The sequence below is a fragment of the Physeter macrocephalus genome, chromosome 19 (assembly GCF_002837175.3).
Source record: "Physeter macrocephalus isolate SW-GA chromosome 19, ASM283717v5, whole genome shotgun sequence".
NCBI classification, from domain to species: Eukaryota; Metazoa; Chordata; class Mammalia; order Artiodactyla; family Physeteridae; genus Physeter; species Physeter macrocephalus.
The window spans coordinates 33171224-33195173 of record NC_041232.1 but is presented as its reverse complement, the minus strand read 5'-3'; the positions used below and the strand labels follow the sequence as shown (position 1 = coordinate 33195173).

At 36.4% G+C, this 23950-nt stretch overlaps 1 protein-coding gene across 2 annotated transcripts in view; it reads right to left on the bottom strand.

Annotated features, from left to right (window-relative positions):
- Positions 1-5884: 5884 nt before the first annotated feature.
- METTL4 (methyltransferase 4, N6-adenosine) overlaps positions 5885-23950 on the bottom strand; it is a 31572-nt gene continuing 13506 nt past the window's right edge. Inside the window, exons 6-9 of one of the 2 annotated variants that reach the window (XM_007121845.4) lie at positions 19758-19932; positions 17240-17346; positions 16762-16853; positions 5885-10981 (exon numbers count right to left, since the gene is read on the bottom strand). In XM_007121845.4, coding sequence (XP_007121907.1) covers positions 10836-10981; positions 16762-16853; positions 17240-17346; positions 19758-19932 — 520 coding nt within the window. In that variant the 3' untranslated portion in view covers positions 5885-10835. Of the gene's footprint in view, positions 10982-11030; positions 11081-16761; positions 16854-17239; positions 17347-19757; positions 19933-23950 lie in introns of those variants that run through there. The other variant, XM_028480569.2, reaches the window with a different exon arrangement.

Sequence of the window (23950 nt, the reverse complement as noted above, 5' to 3'; positions counted from 1 at the left end):
GATTGCTTCTGAAATCATGGCATTAAGAACAGGCTGGGCATGTAACCATACAACCCTTTGCTGAAACCCTGGAAAGATCAAAGGGTCAGAGTATTCAGCCACACAAAAGATCCTTCCAAGTGATTAAGCGTGTTCCTAACAGATCTTCTCAGTCAATCGAGACTTGAGATAGTTTAAGAGCACTGCCCCTCAGCCAAAACACAGAGATCTTTAAAAGATTTGTGGATTTGGCTCTTGTCTGATGGGAGTGAATCCCCTTGAATTCCAAACAAGATCCATAGGTTTTTGAGAATTTTATATCAGCAGACACAATACCAGTGTGGACTGAACGGGAGAGAGTATAAAGTGAAAAAAAAGGCTGTCAAGTCTCCCAAATTCTACTGACAGGAGGAGGCGATAAAATAATTCAGCTGTAAACACATGCTACCTTTCATAGAAAAGGATGATTCAAACTATTAGGTATAAAATAAGCTACAAGGATCTATTGTACAACATGGGGAATATAGCCAATATTTTATAATAACTATAAATGTGGTATAACCTTTAAAAATTGTGAATCACTGTGTTGTACACCTGTACCTTATATAATATTACTGTACATCAACTATATTTCAACTTTTTTAAGAAAGAAAGAAAAGAATGAATCAAATGATGAAAACAAAAGCCTAGAGAGCAGAATCAGAGCTCAGAGGATGGAGCCAAGAACCCAAAGTGCAGAGCTCGGAACCACCCATTATTGCCAGGCCTTGAAGCTTTAATCAAAGAACTCTGCCTGGAGTTTACCTGGCTGGATTTTTTAACTGCTTTGGACAAGGAAAATTGTTATTTTTTTCCATCCTCCCCTATTTTTCAACTGGAATAGCTATAACTCTTATGCTACGCCCATCCAACTACTGTGGGAGGGTTGGAGGCAGATCACTTTTTTCTTTAGTTCCACAGGTCCACAGATGGAGAGAATTTTGCCCAGGAGCTGTACTTAACGGATTACACCAGAGCCTGTTCTAACCTGATTTAGATTTAGATGATGAGATCTGGGACTTTTAAGCCAGTAGAATTTATATGATGGAATGATACCATTTCGAACCTTAGGATAGGTTGAATGTATTTCACTTGTGGGACAGGTATGGATCGTTGTGGGCCAGAGGTTGGGTCATATTAGGCAAAATTCTAAGAATGACTCCCAATGACCTTCTCACTTGTATAACCTCCACTTTGAGTTTGGTGGGAACCTGTGACATGATGAACTATCACTCCCATTATTAGGTTACATTATATGACAAAAGGGAGATTATCCAGGTGGGTCCAATCTAATCACAAAAGCCCTTTAAAAACAGAGAATTTTCTCTAGATGGCAGCACAAGGCAAAGTCAGAGAGTCAAAGGATAAGAAGAACTCAATGTGCTATTGTGACCTTGAAGATGGAGGGAATCATGGGCAAGGACCAGAGAGCAGCCTCTAGCAGTTGATTTGACTCCTAGCCAACAGCCAGCAAAGAAACAGAACTGAATTCTGCTATCAAACTGAACGACCTTGAAAATGGATCCTTCCCAGGAGTTCCCTGGTGGTCTAGTGGTTAGGATTCAGTGCTTTCACTGCCATGGCCCGGGTTCAATCGCTGGTGGGGGAACTGAGATCTTGCAAACCACACGGAGTGGCCAAAAGTTAAAAAAAAGAGTGAAAGAAAGAAAATGGATTTTCCCCTAGAGCTTCCAGATAAGAGCTGAGCCCAGCCAACACCTTGATTTTGGCCTTCCGAGATCCTGAGCAGTGAACCCAGCTGAGACTGCTCAGACTTCTGACCTAAAAACTATAAGCTAATAATCGGTGTTGTTCCAAGCCATTATGATTGTGGTAATTTGTTATGGCAGCAATAGAAAACTAGTACATGAATAGGTAACACGTGGTATATGTCCATACAACTGAATACAACTCAGTAATAAAAAACAATGAATTATCGATACACACAAAAAAAATGTAAGAATCTCAAAATAATGACGCTGAGTGAAGGAAGCTAGGTAAAAATAAATAAGAGTACATGCTGTATGATTTCATCTATGTACAATTCTAGAAAATGCACACAACTCTATGATGCAGAAAACAGATCAGTGATTGCCTGGGGATAGGATGGGGAAGGGTGGTTAAGGAAGGTGGATTACAAGGGGCCATGAGAAAATCTTAGGAGATGATGACTGTGTTTATTATCTTGTTTCTGATGGTGGATTCACAAGTGTACACATAAGTCGAAGCTCATAAAACTGTATGTTATAAAATTTGCAATTTATATCATTATACCTCAATACAGCTGTAAAAATGTTAAAAGTAAGCCTCCTAGACAACTGTAGAAAAGATGCCCAAATAACATTTTCATTCAAAAGGTAGAAAATGCAGAGAAGCAGATTTTTTTAATCCTGTTAATTTAGCCTCCAGTTAAAAAATAAATTGTGTGCACTATCTTCTATATTTCTATAAAAAAGAATTTTTAAAGCTTACAATCTACAAAGAACAGAATGCTTCCTTTGTAACTCTTCTGAACTTGCACATTTTAGCTGCTGACTGTCTAGTAACATCATTACGGCCACTACCTAGAGTTAGAAAATAAACCAAAATTTAACCAGCATGTGGTTCCTGCTCTCCATTTCTCACATTGCTCAGTGATCTCGAAGTGATGTGCTTCTCTAAACTTCTGCATCACTTTCCATCTGTTCCCCAGCTTAGTGTTTACTGTATACTGTGGTTTGTTAAGCTCTCATGGTTTCTTGCAGGAGTCTTGTCTATTCCATTGAATTCAAAGATACCTGAAGGCCAAGAGTCCATTCATTCATTCATTAAATATTGGCAGTTCTAGACATGCTGATAAGAGAAACATAAATTTAAAATTGTCCTACCTCCCATAATCTACTGAGAGAGAAGATGTAAAATCTATTGTTTAAAAAAAAAAAGGGGGGGAGCCACCTACAGAATAAACCACTTTCTGATTTCATGATAAATGTGAGGAAAAACCTAGCTAGATAATCCATGTATGTGAAAAGTGGCTCTAAAAGCAAGAATAAAGGCTTTCCTTTAGGAGACAAAAAAAAGGTAGATCACAAAATAAGAGGTGCTGCCAGGAAGACTGTGAATAAAGAGAAATAAGCATATATATTGAATACCTTCTAGGTACCAGGCACTACGCTAGGCACTTCACATATGTTATTTCACTTCATCCTCATAATAATCCTACAAGGTCCAAAGATTAGGCCTCTTAACCTCAAAAAAGGAAACAAAACAGGAAAACATAGTTTAAATAATTATTCAAATTCACTCAGAAGCTAAATATTAAGACTCAATATACAGATCCAGCTGATCCCAAAGCCTAGTTTTTTCCTGACAGAGGAAGGTCCATGAGCAAAAGCAGAGTCCTAAATTCAGGTAATAGCAAATAGCCAGTTAGACTAACATTTAAGGCATATATGGGAATGTTCGGAGAAGCAGCTAAAAATCAAGCTAAGTACCATATGTTTTTCCTTAAAGATATTGACCAAAAATGATTTTAACACTGCAAATGACAATTCATTTGCCTTAGTCATCCAAAGTTATCCCATTGTTGTGTCACAGTTATCTGATAATTAGTACAAAGTCTAATCAGAAAAGTTGATGAAAAAAAATTTTCCTGATGGTCTCCACTCCTAGAGATCAATTTGTTTTTATATAGTCCCAAGAATTTGGACTGATACTGAAAAAGTCCAACAAGTTCACTCGAGGTCACAGAAGCCCTAGAAAACCTAGGTTAACTCCTAGGAATATTTAGAGGAAAATATTTAGTATAATTATCATGGTATTCTGGTATTGACTTGCTTTCAAGCTGGAGCAGACTGGTCAATAGAGCCATGAATTTGGACTTCCCTGGTGGCACAGTGGCTAGGAATCTACCTGCCAATGCAGGGGACACAGGTTCGAGCCCTGGTCCAGGAAGATACCACATGCCACAGAGCGACTAAGCCCGTGAGTCACAACTACTGAGCCTGCGCTCTAGAGCCCGCGAGCCACAACTACTGAGCCCGCGTGCCTAGAGCCTGTGTTCCGCAACAAAGAGAAGCCACTGCAATGAGAAGCCCGCGCACTGCAATGAAGAGCAGTCCTCACTCGTGGCAACTAGAGAGAAAACCCGCGTGCAGAAACAAAACCCAACACAGCCCAAAATAAATAAATAAATAAATATAAAGTTTTTAAAAATAGAGCCATGTATTTAATTAAGACCCTCAATGGAGTTTGGGGTTGGTCTATACCCTGATGGCAGATAACCATGGTGCATTAAATAATTTACACCTGTACTTACGTTACTTAATCTAACAATTTGAACAACTACCTTCCAGTCCAAGTCTGTATCTTGCAGAAAGGCTTCCTTAAAAATGTAAATTTAAAATGGTTAATCTGATTGAGGTAAATACAATTGCATGGTAAATGTGCTAACAGCTTATGTCAAAGGGTTTAGCAGGCTATCTGATTCTGAGTGATTCTGAGTTGCACTCAGGCTATCAGTTCAACTAATGTCATTAAAATCTCTAACAAAAAATATTGTGTTAATAATCCAAGACTGATGATATCACATATTGAGAAAGGTATGTTTGGATGACTACATATCAACCATTCTAAATTTGCTTCAGGCCAAACAGTGGATCCTCTGATTAGTAGCTGATGAGCCTATTAAGATCTCAGGTTCATTAGCAAAGACGGTACAACATAAAGTGTCTTAATTTAGGAAACAGAATAGAATTCAAGTCTTGGTTCACTTATTAGCCATGTCAGCTCGCCTCTATGAACATGTTCTCTCATTATAACTACAACTTCATAAGACTGCTTTGAGAATAAAGTGATATAATTGAAGTAAAAGAACTCTGATAACCAGAAAACTATGCCAACAGTGCTGTGGTGCTTCCCAGCATGTGGTAAGCCAATGGTACATGATATGTCAAATGGGGTAAATTGAGCAGCACCTTCAAGGAAGGGAAAGCTATTGAAGGTGATTATAATCCTCCTCTGAATCACAATCAGTACAAAATCCAATGTCTCACTGAAGCTGAAAACACAAATTCACTAAATATATGTCTCTAGAGTACCAAGCCTGAAAAGGTAAGATTTGGGGGCCTACAGTTTTCTGGTAAGAGTGAGTTTGAGCCATAGAATTTGGATGACTAGAACAGGACAAGGTAGATAGAGCCTACAGTGAGGATAGAGCAAAGGCAGCAACTAAAGCAAGGCTCAAAGTTAAGCCTCTGATATTCACATACTCAAAGAATGAACAAACTTCAAAAATAACCATTTTATTTGGCAAAATCAGTAAATAAATTGGCAAACTTGACAGATAATCATTTCAATCTAACATTTTACTTAGTAAATATTTGTAGAAAATCTGTAAATAAACTCTTTTCTCAAAACGCTAAGTGAAAGGCAAAACACAACAGATTACATATTCTATGATTCCATTTATATGAAATTCTAAGAAAGCAAAACTAATGATACAAATCATTTGCCAAGGGCCAAGGGTGGGAGGATGGGATTGACTGCAAAGGGACACATCAATTTTGGAGGATGAAGGAAATGTTCTATATCATGATTATGGTGGTAGATATATATGTATGCTTTCAAAACTCAATGAATTCGACACTGATAATTGGAGAATTTTATTATGTGAAAAGTATACCTAAAAATATTTTTTAAGGCTTATACATAATAAATCAGCATGCTTTTCAAAGAACCATTTCAGTAAAAATATTTTACTTAGTAAACAAATATTTATTTGTAGAAAATCTGGAAATAATATTAAAAAATTTTTCACAATCATAAGTACTTTCTTTTTTTTCTTTATTTTTATTTTCTAATTTAATTTTTATTTTATATTGGGGTATAGTTGATTTACAATGTTGTATTAGTTTCAGGTGTATAGCAAAGTGGTTCAGTTACATATGTACATATACCCATTCTTTTTCAGATTCTTTTCCCATATAGATTATTACAGAACACTGAGTATAGTCCCCTGTGCTAGACAGTAGGTCCTTGTTATCTATTTTATATATAGTAGTGCGTATCTCTTAATCTCAAATTCCTAACTTATCCCTCCCCCCACCTTTCTCCTTTGGTAACCATAAATTTGTTTTTGAAAACAATGAGTCTTTCTATTTTGTAAATGAGTTCATTTGTATCATCTTTTTAGAGTCCACATATAAGTGATATCATATGATATTTGTCTTTCTCTGTCCAATTTACTTCACTTAGTATGATAATCTCTAGGTCCATCCATGTTGCTGCAAATGGCATTATCTCATTCCTTTTTATGGCTGAGGAACATTCCACTGTATATATGTACCACATCTTCTTTATCCATTCCTCTGTCGATGGACATTTAGGCTGCTTCCATGTCTTTGCTATTGTAAACAGTGCTGTAATGAACACTGGGGTGCATGTACCTTTTTGAATTACAGTTTTCTCCAGATATATGCCCAGGAGTGGGATTGCTGGATCATATGGTAGTTCTATTAATTTTTTTAGTTTTGTAAGGAAACTTCCACACTGTCCTCCATAGTGGTTTTACCAATTTACATTCCCACCAACAGCGTAGAAGGGTTCCCTTTTCTCCACACCCTCTTCAGCATTTATTGTTTGTAGACTTTTTGATGATGGCCATTCTGACCAGTGTGAGGTGATACCTCATTGTAGCTTTTATTTGCGTTTCTCTAATAATTAGCAAAGTTGGGCATCTTTTCATGTGTTTTTTGGCCATCTGTATGTCTTCTTTGGAGAAATGTCTATTTAGATCTTCTGCCAATTTTTTGATTGGGTTGTTTTTGTGATATTGAGCTGCAAGAGCTGTTTGTATATTCTGGCGATTAATCCTTGTCAGTCACTTCGTTTGCAAATACATTCTCCCTTTCTGTGGGTTGTCTTTTCTTTTTTTTTTCTTTTTTTTGCGGTACGTGGGCCTCTCACTGTTGTGGCCTCTCCCGCTGCAGAGCACAGGCTCCGGATGCACAGGCTCAGCGGCCATGGCTCACGGGCCCAGCCGCTCCAAGGCATGTGGGATCTTCCCAGACCGGGGTACGAACCTGTGTCCCCTGCATCGGCAGGCAGACTCTCAACCACTACACCACCAGGGAAGCCCTGTCTTTTCATTTTGTTTATGGTTTCCTTTGCTGTGAAAAAGCTTTTAAGTTTAATTAGGCCCCATTTGTGTATTTTTGTTTTTATTTTCATTATTCTAGGAGGTGGATACAAAAAGATATTTCTATAATTTATGTCAGAGTGTTCTGCCTATGTTTTCCTCTAAGAGTTTTATAGTATCTCGTCTTACATTTAGGCCTTTAATCCATTTTGAGTTTATTTTTGTGTATAGTGTTAGAGAATGTTCTAATTTCATTCTTTTACATGTAGCTGTTTTCCCACCACCAGTTATTGAAGAGACTGTCTTTTCTCCATTGTATATTCTTGCCTACTTTATCATAGATCAATTGACCATAGGTGCATGGGTTTATTTGTAGGCATTCTATCTTGTTCCATTAATCTATATTTCTGTTTTTGTGCCAGTACCGTACTGTTTTGACTACTGCAGCTTTGTAGTATAGTTTGAAGTCAGGGAGCCTGGTTCCTCCAGCTCCATTTTTCTTTCTCAGAATTACTTCGGCTATTAGGGGTCTTTTGTGTTTCCATACAAATTTTAAAATTTTTGTTCTAGTTCCATGAAAAATTCCATTGGTAATTTGATAGGGATTGCATTGAATCTGTAGTTGCCTTGGGTAGTATAGTCATTTTGACAATACTGATTTTCCAATCCAAGAACACAGTACATCTTTCCATCTGTTTGTATAATATTCCATTTCTTTCATCAGCATCTTATAGTTTTCAGAGCACAGGCCTTTTGTCTCCTAGGTATTTTATTATTTTGATGCAATGGCAAATGGGATTGTTTCCTTAATTTCTCTTTCCAATGTTTCATTGTTAGTGTATAGAGATGCAAGAGATTTCTGTGTATTAATTTTGTATCCTGCAACCTTACCAAATTCATTGAGGAACTCTAGTAGTTTTCTGGTAGCATCTTTAGGATTTTCTGCAAACAGTGACAGTTTCACTTCTTTTCCAATTTGGATTTCTTTGGTTTTGGGGGTTTTTTTCTTCTCTGATTGCCATGGCTAGGACTTCCAAAACTATGTTGAATAAAAGTGGTGAGAGTGAACATCCTTGTCTTGTTCCAGATCTTAGAGGAAATGCTGTCAGCCTGATCTCATTGATCTTAGAGGAAATGCTGCCAGCTTATCACCACTAAGTATGATGTTAGCTGTGGGTCTGTCATATATGGCCTGTAATATGTTGAGGTAGGTTCCCTCTATGCCCACTTTCTGGAGAGTTTTTATCATAAATGGGTGTTGAATTTTGTCGAAAGCTTTTTCTGCATCTATTGAGATGATCACGTGGTTTTTATTCTGCAATTTGTTGATGTGGTGTACCACACTAATTGATTTGAGGGTATTGAAAAATCCTTGCATTTGACACTGGTGTATGAACCCTTTGTATTGTTGGATTAGGTTTGCCAGTATTTTGTTGAGGATTTTTGTATCTATGTTCATCAATGATATTGACCTGTAATTTTCTCTTTTTTTGTAGTATCTTTGTCTGGTTTTGGTATCAGGGTGATGGTGGCCTCACAGAATGAGTTTGGGAGTTTTCCTGCCTCTGTAACTTTTTGGAATAGTTTCAGAAGGATAAGTGTTAACTCCTTTCTAAGTGTTTGACAGAATTCACCTGTGATAGAATTCATCTGGTCCTGCACTTTTGTTTGTTGGAAGTATTTTAATCACAGTTTCAATTTCAGTACTTGTGATTGGTCTGTTCATATTGGTCTGTGATTGGTCTGTTCTTCATGGTTTAGTCTTGAAAGACTGTACCTTTCTAAGAATTTGTCCATTTCTTCCAGGTTGTCCATTTCATTGGCATATAGTTGCTTGTAGTAGTCTCTTCTGATTCCTTTGTATTTCTGTGGTGTCAGTTGTAACTTCTCCTTTTTCACTTCTAATTTTATTGATTTGAGCCCTTTCCCTTTTTTCCTGATGAATCTAAAGGTTTATCAATTTTGTTTACCTTTTCAAAGAAAAAGCTTTTAGTTTCACTTATCTTTTCTATTGTTTTGTTCATCTCTATTTATTTCTGCTCTGATCTTTGAGTTCTTTCCTTCTACTAACTTTGGGTTTTGTTTGTTCTTTTTTCTCTACTTGCTTTAGGTGTAAGGTTATGTTGTTTAGTTGAGATTTTTCATTTCCTGAGGTAAGATTGTATTGCTATAAACTTCCCTCTTAGAATTGCTTTTGCTGTATCCCAAAGGTTTTGTATTGTCGTGTTTTTGTTTTCATTTGTCTCTAAGTATTTTTTTATTTCCTCTTTCTTAGGTGATCCATTGGTTGTTTAATAACATGGTTCAACCTCCACATGTTTGTGGGTTTGTTTTTTTTTTCAAATATTTATTTATTTATTTTTGGCTGTGTTGAGTCTTCGTTGCTTCATGCAGGCTTCCTCTAGTTGCAGTGAGCAGGGGCTACTCTTCGTTGCAGTGCACAGGCTTCTCATTGTGGTGGCTTCTCTTGTTGCAGAGCACTGGCTCTAGGCGATCGGGCTTCAGTAGTTGTGGCACACAGGCTCAGTAGTTGCAGCTCATGGGCTCTAGAATGCAGGCTCAGTAGTTGTGGCACATGGGCTTAGTTGCTCCACAGCATGTGGTACCTTCCCGGACCAGGGCTCGAATCCCTGTCCCCTGCATTGGCAGGTGGATTCTTAACCATTGCACCATCAGGGAAGTCCCATGTTTGTGTTTTCTACGGTTTTTTCCTTGTAGTTGATTTCTAATCTCATAGCAGTGTGGTTGGAAAAGATGCTTGATATTATTTCAATTTTCTTAAATTTACCAAGGTTTGCTTTGTGGCCCAGCACGTGATCTATCCTGAAGAATGTTCCATGTGCACTTGAGAAGAATGTGTATTCTGCTGCTTTTGGATGGAATGTTCTATAAATATCAATTAAGTCCAAACAGTGTTTACTTTCTGACATTATTAAGAATTTATTTTTCTTCTAGAAAAACAAGCAAAACTAAAAAGTAATTGAAAAGTGACCCTGAATGAAATTTAAAACCCTCCAAAAAATGTTTCATGAACTCAGTACAATGATGCAGTACTTAGCAGGTCTTTGAATACATTTTCCAGAATGTAGCAGTATACTAGACGTTCTAAATTCGGGTTGTACAGGGGTCAGGTAAACAATATAAGTGAGTGGCATGGGACAAGGGTTACTGTGGTAAACTGGAGAGTACAAGGCCCTTCCCAAATGAGCTGCCACCACTGGGTCCCACAGACTGATGCCAGGAAAGAACACAGGCCACAGTGTAGCCAGAGTTTCTGATGTTTAAAGAAAGACAGAAATATGGACTTATTATGTGAAATTTCCTGATTTTTTAGAATGATGGCTCCAATTTTTTTTTACAACACCATATGGCCCAAACAAAACACACCCATACATAGAATTGTGACTTCAGGTCTATAGTGCATGCTTTCTGAACTTTTTCAGTAACAAAATCTTGCCATCGTTCTAACTGCTTACCTCTTTATTTGCAGAGCCCAGAATAATGTGAAATACTAGTGCAAATGAAGTAAAATTCATCTCAAAATTATATGACAGATAGTCACTTCTCATCATTTTGCTGAAAAACCAAGTCCTGTTTACATCTCTAAGCATATTGGTCGGTAATAAAAGGAAAAATCTATTAGAATGAAGGGAGAAGGAGTGAGGAAAAACTGAAGAAAAACACAATTTTAAGAACATAGTCAACTTTTAGACTCCAGGGCAACAAAATAATCCACATGTTGAAATTTGAGAACTTCATTGCCCCAACTAGTCCAACCTGGCTGTAAATTTCGAGCAAACAATTCCAAACATTCCCCCTCTGGCTTGATATAGTCTTTTAGAACCTCTGTCCAGAAAAAAAAAAAGAGAAAAAAACACAAAAATTATTATTAAGGAAGGAATCAATTTCCTTTAGCAGTAAAGAGTAGAAAAGCAGGGATGTTTCCTTAAAAAAAAAAAAAAAGGCAAGTTAATTTCAAGGATTTCATCACAGGCTTTACTATTTATAGTTAGAAAGTCATTTGAAATAAACACCCTTGAGATTGGGAACAATACCATCAGAACTTTCAATAGTCCTGATTTATCAGTTTTCATTTGTAGATAAGAAATGAGGATTTTAACACCCGCACTGGTAACTTTTCAGTCTTCCAATAATACTGACATAGCTCCTGAGTACTAACTTAATTTATTTTTTAATAAATGTAATCCATGCATAAAAAAAAGTCTATAGGAACAATAAAAAGACAACCCACTTTAAAAACTAAGATAAAACATAAGTCTCTGCAAAAACATACTTTAGTGTAAGAGTTGGAAACACAGAGAAATATTCAGAGCATATATCTAACAAATAACTCTACCTCCTCAGCTGTAACTTGGTAGTACTGAGAACACTCCTTCACTTCCAAATTACAGATCTTTCTTTACCTAAAATTTCACCATATTATTTCCACAGTTAAGTATTTCGTATTCAATGTATTCATAACTACTGAAAATTATATTTTGTTAGGAAAACAGCATCTCATCTATACCTTGGCTAAACAGCTGTGATCTACACTAAAAGAAAAAAAGAGAATACTGTAGAAGCTTTTTTTTAAAGCACATGCTCATTTGAATGACAAATATTTAAATCAATTTAACCTTGATCATGTTGCTGGTTAGCTACATTTTTTTAATATATGTATATTCTACGACAGGAACTGAGTATGAAAATAACGATTCAGGGTTGAAAAGTCACTGGAACTGGCAAAATATAGTTCTTAATTGCTATATAAGATGGAGCTTGGAAGAAACCCATCAAATTCCCTTTAGCAATGATAAGGGTTCCTCAGAAATACTTGATATAGGTTAGATGTAAAAGATAATATATTTTAAAATGTATATTTCATGTTCTTCAGATGCTCTCACAGCAAAATAATTGTTCACTTGTCTGAAAGCACTGGTCCTGATTATCAAAAATCAAAGAATTTAAAGTATTCATTGTCTATAACTCACCAAACTCAAATCTGGGCTTTGACAGCTTCTAGGTGATGCTTACATGAGACTTCTAGTCCTTTCATAAGTATATAAGTAAATGCTATTAAACTTGAGTGAGAACAATTTCCCCAGAGTCTTAGAACAATAAACTTTTATGTCACTTTTCCATTTTTGCCCCAAGAATTCAATGCCTTACTGGCCTCAATTCACTTTTAATGTGGTCTAAGGTTATACTGAAGGCAAAGTTTTGTTTTCTTGTTTCTGCTTGTTCAGTTCTTTGGTACAAAGATGTTAGCAACTCTATTTTGGAATTTTAAACTGGAGTCTAAACTGGAATCAGCCAGTCAATAATGTTTACTATTTCTGAGGTACTTCCCTGGTGGTCCAGTGGGTAAGACTCTGTGCTCCCAATGCAGGGAGCCCAGGTGTGCTCTCTGGTCACGGAACTAGATCCTGCATGCATGCCGCAACTAAGAAGCCTGCATGCCACAACTAAGACCTGGCACACCCTAGATAAATAAAAAAATTTTTTTTAATGTTTACTATTTCTGAGCACCCATTATAAGCACTATGGGACTTAACAAAAGAAATAGATATCCATGTCTTCTAAGAGTTCACAAGCTAATAGAAAAAGATGGCCAGGTACTTGGAGTGGAAAAATACATAAAACCTAAACCCATTTATCACCTTCTACTTTATCAATGGAACACATTTCTGCATGGCTTTTTTCCTTTCTAGTTGAGAAACACAGAAAATCAAGGAGTAATGTTTTTGTAATGTTAACCACATATGTTTAATTTCAAAATAAAGCAAAAGAAATAGAGGCAAATTAATGGAAATATTTTATTCTTACTAATTTTAAATATCAATTTAAAAGAAAATGCAAGATCTTAAAAGTTCTCATCACAGGAAAAAAATTTTGTAACTATGTATAGGCTTATTGTGATCACTGAATATGTATATATATCTTGAATCATTATGTTGTACACCTGAAACTAATACAATGTTATATGTCAATTAGCTCAATTTTTAAAAAGCAAATTCAAATGTATAAATTTAAGTATGAGTATGACATATATATAAATAATTATATAACATCTGGCATTAGTAAAACATACTTGTAACCAATGGAGAGGAAGTAATTAATACATAGCCCGTCATTCCCCTTCTGCTTGGGAGCAAAGGGCATGGCTGGTGGAAAAGCGGCTCAAATGTCAGTGCATAGAATCTCATCAAACTATATTTAACAGTTCAGATACAAATTGTTGCAAGTAAACTAGTAAAAAGGAGTAGAAATTCCTCTAAGGTACAATATGAAAGACAAAATTTTCATTCAAATACTTTTATTTCATGATTTTCCTACCTTAAATCTTTAAACTTAAAATATTATACATTTATGTTAGGTTGTAAGCCATAGCTATTGTTGGCTTATGTTTCAGTCTATAGGAAGAAATTTTAAAACTTAAAAAGAGTAAATGTCTCATTTTGAAACAGAATATGCTTCCAATTTGGTGTTTTTTTACATTTTGCAGTAGAAATAACAAATTAAAACTTGTTAAAAGAAAAAAAACCTTAGTGTTTCTGGAAGCAAAAGAGAGAACATTTCATTTTGTGAATTGGCATAAAGCAGTTTAAGAACACTTACATGTAAAAAAGTTCTAAGCATTATATAGATAACATATATTATCCCAAATCCTAGGGTTATGATTCAGAGTAAAATATTATTTTATTTATTTTTATTTATTTATTTTTTAACATCTTTATTGGAGTATAATTGCTTTATAATGGTGTGTTAGTTTCTGCTGTATCACAAAGTGAATCAGCTACAAGTATATATATATCCCAATATCCCCTCCCTCTTGTACCTCCCTCGCACCCTCTCTATCCCACCCCTCTAGGTGGACACAAAGCACTGAGCTGATCTCTCTGTGCTATGCAGCTGCTTCCCACTAGCTATCTGTTTTACATTTGGTAGTGTATTTATGTCCATGCTACTCTCTCACCTCAGTGTAAAATATACTGCAGAAATCTGAAAGTTGCTTTCTGATGACTTTGTGTGGCTCTGTATCCAAAATACAGGAACTTGCTATCCAGTAACATGAACTCAAAAATAAAGGATTATAAATACTTCTTGTCTACCAGTACTTAACCAAAACATAAGAATAACATATATTGAGTCACACAAAATTTTTCCCCCCGCAAAATCTAACTTTTCTTTTTAAATATTCTCAATGCTAAAAATGTGTTTGTGCTGCTCTCTACTGGGAATACAGCAGAACTGCACTTCGTAACTACAGGCCATAATATGTACTAATTTTTATAAGTATTAATAAAAGACTAATTTTAATCACTATTTTATAAAACCTTATATCTTAAGACTACTCTTTAAACATAATCTATGTAAAATGAATTAAGAAATAGTTTAACTATCATTTGAGAATGAAAGGTTTTTTGGGTCTAGCTCCTGGATTTTTAAAAGTAAAAAAATAAGCCCTAAGAAAAACCCTAAATTAAGCTTTGGTACTCACCAAATGATAAAGAAAATTCAAATGAGAAGAATACAAATTAGATTTCCTCCAATGAGTATAACTGGTGGCAAACATAATTTTTTTCTCAAAGAACAGTACAGCTTCACTTTTCATTTAAGTCAAATGTTTAATGCAGTTAAGAATCTATAACAGTCCAAAGTTTACAGGCAATTATTCACTGACAATCCCTCTAAGTCAAAGAATGGATCAACAGGTAGACATCTGAACATTTCTCAAATGAATTAACACTAAAGACTCTCTGTATAAGCAATTTAAGATAATAGAAATCTTAAATGCTACCAATAAGCATTCTCTTGGGAATCTGAATTCACCTTCCTATGTATCCTAGCTCATGAACTATCCCACATTCTGCAAAATCAGGTGATAAGCTGAGAGCCTATAGTCTTCCTGAGTGGCAGCTTGAAAGTTTTGATTTATTTAAGCCAGGACCACCAAATTAATAAAATATATATTTCTAAAGAAAAAATTTTAATAGTAAACTTTGAATGTCAAATTCAGTATCTCTCATATTCCTATTCCTATTACATTCCTATTTTTTTATTCTTTCACTTGAAAAATTTAGCATTTACTGATCTTCTACTATGTGCTACAGAATTTCAAATATAACCAATCCTCACAACTCTGAAAGATTAAATATCATTATTCCCCCTTCAAATGTCAACTTTGAGGTGGAAAATTATTAGAGTAACTTGCTCAAGTAGCAGAACCAGGATTCAAACTCATGTTAGTCAATCTGAAAAGCTAAAGCTTTCCACTATTCCTTGCTGCTTAGTTTTATTAAATGATGGACATTATACTAAAGCATTAAGACTAGTAAGAATTGCAGGCTGCAGCAATTACCTTTCCAATGGTTCAGAAAAGTAACACCACCTCAACATAAAACTGAGAGTGTCTACCAACTATCAAGGGAATTCTAACCATCTCTCTGACTGCTTTCTGTGCTCTTGGCTTTAGAGCCAGCAAGGGATAGAACCCTGACAGCACAATAAAGCACCTAGCAGAACTAGTCCTCACATGCACCATCAGTCTTCATTCTGCTGAGGGCAGTGATGGGATAACAACCCGGTTAGTAAGGGGAACCTAAAAAATGGCGAAGAGGAAAGGCTGAAGTAATGTAAAAGTAATCTGCACGGGTGCGCTGGGTGGTCACGCGGCTCCGTCTCCACTTCAACAGCGTTTTAACATAACAGACCCTTTCTCCAACCACCAACCACCCTCCAGACTCCTTTCCAGTTGTGACCTCCAGGACCAGGCAACACTGCTTTTGCGGTCAGCTCCTTAGTGCCACCCACGATGACCTCTCCGATTCGTGAGAATTATTCCACCCAAGTGGAGGGTGCAGTCACCCGCCTGGTGGACCTGCATCCGCGGGCCTGCTACACCTACCTCTCTCTGGGCTTCTGCTCCGAGTGCCACAATGTGGCTCTCGAGGGCCAGGGCCCTGCCTCCTTCAGCAAGTTGGCCCAGAACCTCTCCAAGATGTAAAACCAGCGTGGCAGCAGCACCCTCTTCCAGGACACGCCAAAGCCGCCCCAAGATGAGTGGGGCAAAGCCCTGGACGCCACAGAAGCTGCCATGGGCCTGGAGAAGAACCTGAACCAGGCCCTTTTGGGTTTGCATGCCCTGGGTTCTGCCCACACAGACCATCTCTGTGCCTTCCTGGGGAGCCACCTCCTGGATGAGGAGGTGAGACTCAAGAAGACGGGTGACCTCCTGACCAACCTCCACAGGCTGGCCGGCCCCCAGCCAGGGCTGGGAGAGCACTTAGGACCAGTAGCCTTCGAGCCCAGCGGCCCTTGAGGGCCCGTCGCCACCTCCTGGTCTCAGGGCCTCTGCCTGAGCCTCTCCCTGCTGCCACTAGGCAGCTGTATAACCGCCTGGAGCCCTCTCCCAAGCTACAGACCAGTTGGAAACAACAAAGCTTTCTGTAGCAAAAAAAAAAATCTATTCTCTATTTCATAAATTCTGCTATATGATTTTAGAATATTAATTAAAATAACATATATGATTTAATTTCCAAATTTCTAGACTATTCAAATACTATCAATACATTCAACCCTTTTGTCAATTTCACAGAAGTCATAACTATTTTATAAAAACATACCAGCAAGAGGTGGCTTATGTGAGTGAAGCGTACAGGGCACACTGACAATTAACTTGTGATCTGGAATGGGGAGCTCTTTTACATCTGCATTCCTATTAAAACAGAACAAAAACGTAAATTATATTTTAAAGGACAATTTTTTACATATAAGCCACAGTTGCCTTGATTTTTTTTCACCTTTCCAATAGTATCTGAATTTAAAATAAACTTAAGAATAGAAATAATGGAAATCAACAATCTAAGTATTAAGAAATTTCAGATAGTTTCCTTTTCTACAATAATGACTCTTACACGTTAGATAAAGCAAAAGATAATATAAAATTTCATATGCCATACCATTCACACTTTTCTCATCTTGGCCATTTTCAGATTTTCAAAAATGTAAAAATTAACAAAAACTAATGATCACTGCATTAATAACTTTTAAAAGCCTTAAAATTAATACATTTATACAATTTTGAAAAATCACCTTTCCTACCTTAATGGTAAAGCAGCTTTTTCTTGAACTCTTCCCAGTATAAGACCTTCGTAAGGCTTTTTGTGTGGAGAATCTAATGGGAACACAAACTCTCCTGAACTGGTGATCTGATAAAAAGGAGTCAAAAACAAAAACAACCCATACATCTGTAAATATCCAGGAAAAGGATTGGGTTTTTTTTCCTACCACTATACAATTTGCACCAAAGAAAAAGAAGTATTAAACCTCAAGGTTACTGCAGTCCAATAAAAATATAATGTGGGCCACAAATTTAAGCCACACATGTAATTTAGATTTTCTAGTACCAACATTTAAAAAAGCAAAAAGAATGAGGCAAAATTAATTTTAATTGTATTTTAACTTTTAAATAATTTTTAATTATTTTTAATTTAACCTAACATATCTAAAATATTACCATTTCAATATGTAATCAATTCAAAAAATTATTGAGGTATGTTATATTCTTTCTTTCATACTAAGTCTTTTAAATCCAAAACACTTATATTTTACATTTAGCACCACATCTCAATTTGGACTAGCCACATTTCAAGTGCTGAAGAGCTACATACTCCTAGTGACTACCATAATGGACAAGGCAGCTATGAAGGACTAAAAAATTTTAAGTATCATTTTATCATCTTGCACACAAAAACCTATTTCTCATTAAAATTTATTATTGGAAACCATGCCATCATTAATTCATTTATTTGTTCAAATAACATTTACCTATTACTGGCAATGCGACTAAGTCGATTACAATAAAGTATTTTCCTTTACTTATAGGAAACAATGGCATTAAATACTGTCAGAGCTAAAATTAATAATGAAAGAAGCTCAGGGATTGATGAAATAGACAATACGTGGTCCAATTTCTTGGCATTATAAATCCAGAAATTCAATCTTATCATTTCATCCTGGAGTGATCAGACTCCCAAAGACTCACTTTAGCTAATCAAACTCAAAACACAATTTATAATAACAATATCAATTCATTAAGCAAGGAAGAAAATATTTTCACTATCAGAATATTCATATCTATTCTCTGTGGAACCCTTTACCCTATATCGAGGTACCTAAAAAACCAAATCAGTAAAGTCCTTTTATCAACTCTAGGGCCCATGAGAAACAGCATCTATTCCACATAGCACTTTATAAACGCTGGCAAATTCTTATTTTTTGGATATCCTTTATACTCAATGCAGATTACTGCTTCTGATATAACAATGTTCAATTACCTAATAAGTATTTCATAAAACATATTTTTGTTTTAAGCTATAGTCATATCATACCATCTCATAGAACTGATTACTACCAGAAATGAACAGTCTTAGTTTTCATGTATTAACATTTTACTGGTTTTAATTTCAGAAGGTAACCTTTTCGTGACTTTGGCCTCAGTCTCTGATTATAAAAGAACTGCCATAATAGACAGAGCGGAATGGAGTTTTATATTCCTGTTATGGTCCTACAGCAAATCAACCAAAACTAAGCCCAAAGCACAACTGTAAATGCAAAGACACAACTATAAGTGTTTGTTTGCCAAGTCTCACAAAATAGGTGCAAATAAATAATGTACACAGCTTTTAGAAGATATTCCAGTACACTACAAAGTACACAAAGCACATAAAAATAGAACCTGTGTCTAAAATGAATATACAGTTATATAAATATTATATAAATGTTAAACATTCAACCCATAATAACCTGGTTTACCTTTTTAAAATTTAGGAGGGCTTTTGTGGAATTCACCTGGTAGACAATGTATCTTTAAAAGGATGTCTAATGAACGCTGAACTGATGCCTTATATTTTTGTATTTTTTGGTATTTTTATACCAAGCAAAGATATTAAAGATCATTCAACCAATCCAAGAGTTGGAATCATTTCTTTCAAAAACAGGCACTGAGGAACTAAGTTAAGATTTAAAGTATAAAAGGTCCTTGCTTCTAGCATTTTCCCAACTCTTCCACGGTAGGTTTCTTTGCTATCTCCCTCTCATCCCCAGAAACATAAGAAAAAAAGAAAGAAGGAAGGAAGGAAGGGAGGGAGGGAGGGAGGGAGGAAGGAAGGGAGGAAGGGAAGAAGGAGAAGAAAAAAGAAAGAAGGACAGAAGTCACAAAGGGCAGCTGAAATTTTGGATGAGTAAACAGGAAGAAGATGAACAGTAAAACAATTTCTATGTTTAGTGATGGACAAATCCCCCAAAGTTTTTGTTTGTTGTTTCTTAAACTACAGACATCAGAGCTTTTTAAAATGTCATCCTGGTATCTCTAAGTGATTTCTGAAGGCCAGTAGTTTGGGATCCTACTACAAAAATATACAGAACAAATAGGTAAAAAGTCTTGAGAATAAGAAGACAAAGGTATTTAGCAGCAAAGTAAACATTTTAATTAGACCATGTTGAAGGAGTAGAGCGGTGACATGTTAAGCATTAAAAAGTAGATGCTACTTTTAAGTGACTTGTATGTCACACCTTAGTAACAAATAAAGTTAACAAATACGTTAACTTCTAAACTTACTTTTACCCAGTGCCATTCAGCAACTACCTCCACAGACCAAGAAGGGTAAAGCTCTTCCTTAACAAAACGCAGGTGCTTCTGTCTATTCGTCACCCAGGTAACAACAAGACAGTTTGGAGCAGCCAGCTTAGGGATAGGTATCTGCTTGATTTGCAGTGGTGATAAATAACTATATCTAAAAATAAACAGAAAAAAAATATTAGCAAAATTTGCTGCAAAAAAGAAAAATAAGCAGGGAGAAGACCTGTATAACACTGACTCCACAAACACAAAGCTCCTATATTTATTTGTGCAACTAAATATGAAGCCACACTGACACCCAGTGGACACATTATTACACGCAAGTCGGAAATAATATTTTTAGTTTTTACTAATTTAAAATGATGAAACCATATTTCTTTATCATTTCTAAATGTATTACATTTCAGTAATTACTAATATTATCTATATGCTTTTCTAACATTCAAAATTAAGCAAATATTATGGTTTGATAATCTGCACATTACAAAGGGACCCCATTAACAGTCTTGAAACTACTGTCTCAATATCCCACCAACATCTTCAATCTATCATCCTGTTTCTTTCATCCCTCCCAATCAGTTCTACTGGGCTCTCTGAAACTCTCATGCTTTCATTACAAAAAAAAAATTCTACAGTCTTGCACCTTCTGGTCATCAGTAGTATGAAGTCTAGTTTCTCTTGCTAAAACACTACTTGCTCTACAATACCCCATCAAACCAATGTGGCCCTTTCTCCAGCACCCAACACACACAACAGAGAGAGGAGAGGTCATTATTCTCCTAGCTCTCCTATTGCCAGGCTATAGTTATGGTAGTTAAGTACTACCATAATAGTATGGTATATCATACTATAGTATGATAGTGCCAGGCTATCAGTCATCTACCTTTGTGTAAAATCCCCTTCTCTTTGAGAAGTATGCTATCTAGCCTCCAATGTTCCTTATCGAAACTATTACATCCTCACTCTCCATATGCAATGAGGATTTAAGTTCTGAGATCCTTCTACCTCACCAACATAAATCTTGCCAGTATCCTGGGCAATTTCAAAGCACAAGCTAAATAATGTATACACTCACCTATTCTTCCCCTAATTAAACACAATTGCATTCACCCCACTTCAATAATCCATTCGAGTGGCCAAAACCTGGACCTTGGCATCACTCAAACTTGCTCCATTTCTGAAACCATATACACTGATCTCTGGCCATTACTTTTTTTTTTTTTTTACATCTTTATTGGTGTATAATTGCTTTACAATGTTGTGTTAGTTTCTGCTGTACAACAAAGTGAATCAGCTATATGTATACATATATCCCCATATCCCCTCCCTCTTGAGCCTCCCTCCCATCCTCCTTATCCCACCCCTCTAGGTGGTCACAAAGCATAGAGCTGATCTCCCTGTGCTATGCGGCTGCTTCCCACTAGCTATCTATTTTACATTTGGTAGTGTATGTGTATGTCAATGCTACTCTCTCACTTCGTCCCAGCTTCCCCTTCCCCCGCCATGTCCTCAAGTCCGTTCTCTATGCGTCTTTATTCCTGCCCTGCCGTTTTTCTAGATTCCATATACATGCATTAGCATACGGTATTTGCTTTTCTCTTTCTGACTTACTTCACTCTGTATGACAGACTCTAGGTCCATCCACCTCATTACAAATAACTCAATTTTGTTCCTTTTTATGGTTGAGTAATACTCCATTGTATATATGTACCACATCTTCTTTATCCATTCATCTGTCGATGGACATTTCGGTTGCTTCCATGTCCTGGCAATTGTAAATAGTGCTGCAGTGAACATTGTGGTACATGTATCTTTTTGAATTAGGGTTTTCTCAGGGTATATGCCCAGTAGTGAGATTGCTGGGTCATATGGCAGTTCTATTTTTAGTTTTTTAAGGAACCTCCATACTGTTCTCCATAGTGGCTGTATCAATATACATTCCCACCAACAGCGCAGGAGGGTTCCCTTTTCTCCACACCCTCTCCAGTATTTATTGTTTCTAGATTTTCTGATGATTGGCCATTACCTCTTCTCCGTCACCAATTCTTTGACTTTATCAAAGCATTCAGTCAGTGCCCCATTCTTCCACTTTACTGAGTCTATCAGTTTCTTCCTGCCCACACTTTCTCCTCTTCCTCACATACTACCAACCACCAATCACTTCACTGCCTTCTCACTAGCACCCCCAACTCCAATCTCCCCTTTACTCCTTCACCCCATAACTCCTGCAAACCTCTAATCTTCAATTCAATTCAATTTCAACACAATTCAAGTCAACTTCTTCATATGGAAAAAATCAGGTGGAGAAAAATGCTAAACTGAAGAATTGGCTCAGTTAAGTCCATTCTCAGGTTCTCAAAACTACTCATCAATTCTTTTACTTATCCTTGGTGAACTACTACAAACCTTCATCTCTTTTCAAGTCTCTTGCCCAAACTCACTCTTGGCAGATGAAGTTAACGCATATATCAATTAAAAAAAAAAAAAAAGCCATCCGACTGCTTCAACTACCTAACCCTCTCCTGCCTGGTTATACGCTTTCACTTACCCATTGCTATACATTTCCTCTTAAAGGATAGCATGGCTTCATATATTTAAAGCTTATCCCTCCAGGGCTTCCCTGGTGGCGCAGTGGTTAAGAATCTGCCTGCCAATGCAGGGGACACGGGTTCGAGCCCTGGTCGGGGAAGATCCCACATACCGCGGAGCAACTAAGCCCGTGAGCCACAACTACTGAGCCTGAGCGTCTGGAGCCTGTGCTCCGCAACGGGAGAGGCCGTGACAGTGAGAGGTCCACACACCGCGATGAAGAGTGGCCCCCACTCGCCACAACTGGAGAAAGCCCTCACACAGAAAAAAAGACCCAACACAGCCAAAAATAAATAAATAAATAAATAAATTAAAAAAAAAAAAAAAAGCTTATCCCTCCAGCTGTGTTCTCTTATTCCCATCTTCTAGTCTATTAGTGATGCTAATTACTCCCCTCCTTCTGTATTTTCAACCTCTCTAGTAGTTCCTTACCATCAGCCTATAAATATGCTTATACTATACACTTTTACTTTCTTTTCTTTTTTTTTCTTTTTTTTTGGTTAGTTTTTCTATATACTATATATTTTTAAAGGAAAGAAGAGGAGAGAAGACTTGGGCGGGGGGAGGGTGGAGAAGAGGGAGAAAGAAAAGAAGAAAAAATAACAGAAAAGAAAAAAGGGAGAAATACCCTCAGTTAGGTCTCCTGTCTACAGCTCAGCTAAGGACTGGCCTATCCAGATAATGCATAGTAATCTGCTTTTCTTTGCAGCCTTAATTCCATTTGGAATTTTAATTCCCCTTTTCCATGTAACCTAACATATTCACAAGTTACAGGGATTAGGCCAAGGACATGGAGGCGGGTGTGGGGGGAGGGGGGACAACAGTATTATACCTACCACAGATGCTAAAACTGGTAACAAGATATTTACATATATCACAGTATCTCCCTATATGATTCTGACTAATAAAGGAAAAATATATATACATAAATATCTACACACATGCACAAATACACACATATAGAGAATAGCTACAGGAATTCATTGTATGATCCTTGAAACTTTAAGAGAAAAAAGTCCAATTATTGGTACAGCTCATAAACAAAAAGCATAAGAAAACAAGATAATTGTGGAGAAGAAATGTCATATGAAGTTTAAGTCAAGGTAATAGGAACTGTTCAGTCTAGAAAATCGAAGACTGAGAGGAAATACAACTGAAGACATTCACTAGAACTAGAGGGAAAAATTTAGTTTTTTAAAAAGCTATTAAAAGGAAATGTCATCTTACTAACTAATTGAACTTATCACTCTAAAAGGTTACATAAACTAAATGGTGGCATAAATAAAAACAAATTTCAGAATGAAGTAGACCAATTCATTCATAGCAGTATTAAGGAATACTATATTTTGGCACAGATTTCTAAACTTTAGAATTTGATATCAAAGAAGGCAAAAATGTTGCCTTTTGGTGTTATAGAAACATCCCTGAACTGGACAGTTAGTAACCTTAATCATTAATAAATATATTACTTTTAACATTCTTAACCTACACCTACATATAGTTCTAGTTCAAGAGAATTATCTACTTAAGGGAATTAAAATCTTAAAACGAAAGTGTTTTAGTAGTTTCAGACAATCTATTAT